Source organism: Elephas maximus, chromosome X (genome assembly GCF_024166365.1).
Source record: "Elephas maximus indicus isolate mEleMax1 chromosome X, mEleMax1 primary haplotype, whole genome shotgun sequence".
NCBI classification, from domain to species: domain Eukaryota; kingdom Metazoa; phylum Chordata; class Mammalia; order Proboscidea; family Elephantidae; genus Elephas; species Elephas maximus.
In genome coordinates this window covers 120,001,189-120,004,632 of record NC_064846.1, presented here as the reverse complement: position 1 = coordinate 120,004,632, position 3,444 = coordinate 120,001,189, and the positions used below count along the sequence as shown (strand labels likewise).

General features: G+C 46.5%; 1 protein-coding gene across 1 annotated transcript; it reads right to left on the bottom strand.

Annotated features, from left to right (window-relative positions):
* Positions 1-1,222: 1,222 nt before the first annotated feature.
* Positions 1,223-3,001, bottom strand: LOC126069007 (diphosphoinositol polyphosphate phosphohydrolase 3-beta). The gene has a single exon (XM_049871864.1). The coding sequence runs from the start codon at positions 2,604-2,606 to the stop codon at positions 2,112-2,114; it is 495 nt and encodes a 164-aa protein (XP_049727821.1). The 5' UTR covers positions 2,607-3,001; the 3' UTR covers positions 1,223-2,111.
* Positions 3,002-3,444: the final 443 nt, after the last annotated feature.

The following is a 3,444-nucleotide window of genomic DNA, read 5'->3' as shown; positions in this document are numbered from 1 at the left end:
GATTTGCCAACCTTTTGGTTAGCAGCCATAGCTCTTAACCACTATGCCACCAGGGTTTCCATATTTTGAAATGTGTAATAAAAATTCATTTTTGAAATAGTGGTACCAAATTTCCTTAAAAAGTGCAGCATCAACCACTTATTAGCAGCAATCAAATAAAAATATTAACAATTGTGGAATTACAATGCAAAGCAGATGGAGAAAAATCTGACTACTTTTAAATGTGAAACACACAGCTCACACAACAGGGCAGCACGAAGAGTATATATTCTAAAATTTATTATACTAAGTTCAAAAACTGTTCTTTAGCATTAGAAGACAGGAGGGTAATGACTGGGAGGTAGCATGCAGTGAGCTTTTGGGCTATAGGCAATGTTCAATCTTTTGATCCTAATACAGGTTACATGTGTGTGTTCACTATGTGAAAATTCATTAAGCTGTACAATAAAGACGTGTGCATTGTATGTATGTTGCATATCAGTGAAACAAATTTTTTAAAGATTGCAATTCCATTATTTATCAGTAATTATTAAACACCAGGTTACTTTGAGAAGTAACAAAGTGTTTTAAATAATCATTATTTTCTACTTTTTTACTTATTTACTAAGGCTTAAGTGTTATATATGGAGCCTTGGTGGAACAGTGGTCAAAGCACTTGACTGCTAACCAAAAGGTCAGTGGTTCAAAACCACCAGCAGCTTCAAGGGAGAAATATGTGGCAGTCTGCTTCCCTAAAGATTTACAGCCTTGGAAACCCTATGGGGTCTCTGAGTAGGAATCTACTAGATGGCAGTGGGTTTTTGGGTTTTGGTTGTTATATAAGGGATAGTGTCTCCACCCTCAATACCCTCTTCACAGGCTTTCCCTTTACCTGATTTCTGACATGGCTGGGGGAATAGAGGGAGTTCCAGAAGAGAACCCTAATGTATTTTAGATGGGATTCCTGATTTCAAGCAAGTATCAAGGCAAATAGAGTTCTTAATTTGAGGCCCAAAAAAAGTTTGCTGTGTGAGACAAAGCATTTATCCAGAATCTTTAAGACAGTTTGTACAGGTGTCCTAACAGTTTGAGAAGTCTGTAATAGCTGCTGTCAAGAAAGCTACTTCACTAACTTGGGATGTAATCACCATATAAGATTCCATTCCTGTGGCTACTGGTAGTCAGGGATGTGTAGCTGGAAATCCACTAAATTAAAATACAGGAAATAAACTTCTTTGAAAAACTCATTTTTATTGAGAGGACCACGATTCTTTCAGGGTATTGAGAAAAGGGCAATGGGGGAGTTGGAAGCTAAGCATGCTAAATCAAACTCCATGAACAGAACTTTCAGGAAAACATCTATCCACTAGGATGTGTTTGGCTAACTATGACTTACTGAGTAACAGTTTGTTAAACTACACTTGAACAATATGAGAAATGGCCATTCCAAGTCAGCAGTGATGAAATCACCAATTGTGAATTTTTTTGAAAATCAAATGATGTACATAGGAGCAACCTACAAAATTTCTGAAAAAAGGGATATTAGACCACATTTCTCAAGATATAATTATTGTTGAGTGCAGAAAGAGCACAAACCTAAATTTTCAGTTTTTTTTTTTTAATACAAAACCGAGCTTTTAAACCAATTCCCACCACAGAACAGCTGGCCAACAGGGCTAATACTGTAAATGAGAAATCTATTTAGGGTAGAAAAAAAAAAAAGATGCCCACATAATCAAGCTGATGGGACTTTAAAGGCCTCTACTACAAAAAAAACAAGACATGGTGCTAAAAATGCTCATGCACAATCGCACACATACATGTGGAAAAAAAAAGCACATACACACACCCAAGGGATGGGTGAGCAATTAAGGCACCTTAAAAAAAAAAAAAAACTCACGTAGCTTCAGCTTACCAAGAAGGGATTTTCAAAGCATCTGAAGAATGTGCAAATAGTCTGAAAACCCTGCCTGGCAAATGAGACAGTTTGCAAGCATGGTTCAGATGTTTGCCAACGAAACAAAAGAAGCCTCCCTCCTCCCCGTGAGGCCACACATGGCATCAGAGGTGCTCCAGGCATCATTATTTTCAGGTAGGTGGAAAATCAGAAGTCTGTGCAGGAGCAGTACATACTAGGCATCGCTATCTGGCAGGAAAGGGGCCAAGGAGCTTCCACTGGTTGGAGAACCGCCCAGCTTGAGTTTTTCCAGATACTCGGCATGTACCGGTTTGTGGCACTGGAGAACCTTGATGGCATCTTCGATTTTGAACCACTCTCGCTTCCTCCCAATGCTGATCGAATCTTCCCAATCCTCCAGGATCTCAGTGACCGTCAGTACATACACATACGTTCTGTGTTTGCGATCTTGGTTCTGTTCGAATACGCCCAGGAGCCGGCCTAACTTCCCCTTGACTCCCGCCTCTTCGTACACCTCTCGCACTGCCGCACCGCCGGGCTCCTCCTCGGGCTCCATGCCCCCGCCCGGCACGATCCAGCGGTCTGGATACCGACTGCTACTCACTAACAGCACTTCGTCCTCCTGCTCGCTCCGGAAGCACAGGCATGCCGCCCGCTTTTTGAACCCCTCCGGGTCGTAGGTCCGCGTCTGGTTCGGCTTACACTTCATCCTGCAGCGGCTGCTCGGGTCGCCCACGCGGGGCCCAGCAGCCACCGCCGCAGCCAACCTGCCGAAGTGCTAGGAAGAGAAAGGGCCGAGGCGAGGGGAGGGGGCACAGAGGCGTCTAGCGGGCAAGTCAGGGAGGCCGAGGGAAAGATGAGGCGGGGGTGGGGGCGGGGACCCGAAGCTAGTGGGTCCAGCGTGGGCTAAACGCAGATCACCATAGCCCAGATGCCTGAGTGGAGGGCGGCGCCGGCATCCGAGCCGCCGTCGCTGCCGCCGCCACCCGGGCGTTCGCAACTCTACACAGAGCCTACTCGCGTCTTTCGGCCGCGTCTCCCTCGCCTCCTTCCACCTTCCGCCACCCCAGGATGAGGTTGAGGTGAGGCACATTCACGTGCGCGTCCACGTTCCTATTCGCGTGCGCGTTCGAGGACTAGGGACAGGGGCGGAGGCGGGGCGGGGCGGGGCGGGAGCGAGGCCGGGGGTGGGGGGGGTCTTCGGGCTCCCGCAGCGCGCGACGCCTCAGACCCACTGCGCAGGCGCTCCGCACCTTGGGGTCGGAATCTCCGTTACGCCAAGTTAGATTCATCTCTTCGTGGCTTTGGCCCAGTTTCTTTCCACGTGTGCCTTTCAGCTAAACGTGGCTGTGGAGCGGCCAGACCCTTCCCTTCACCCTCCCGGCCAGGTTGAACAAAACACAGGCAACGTCATTTTGGACAAAACAGCATCAAGACCATCATCTTTACCACCCAAATTTGTAGGAAGGCCTAGGTTTTGTTAGAATGGTAAACAGTATTTTGGGCAAAAAATTACCTAATCTTTCGTGAGTTGCATTATGCAGTTT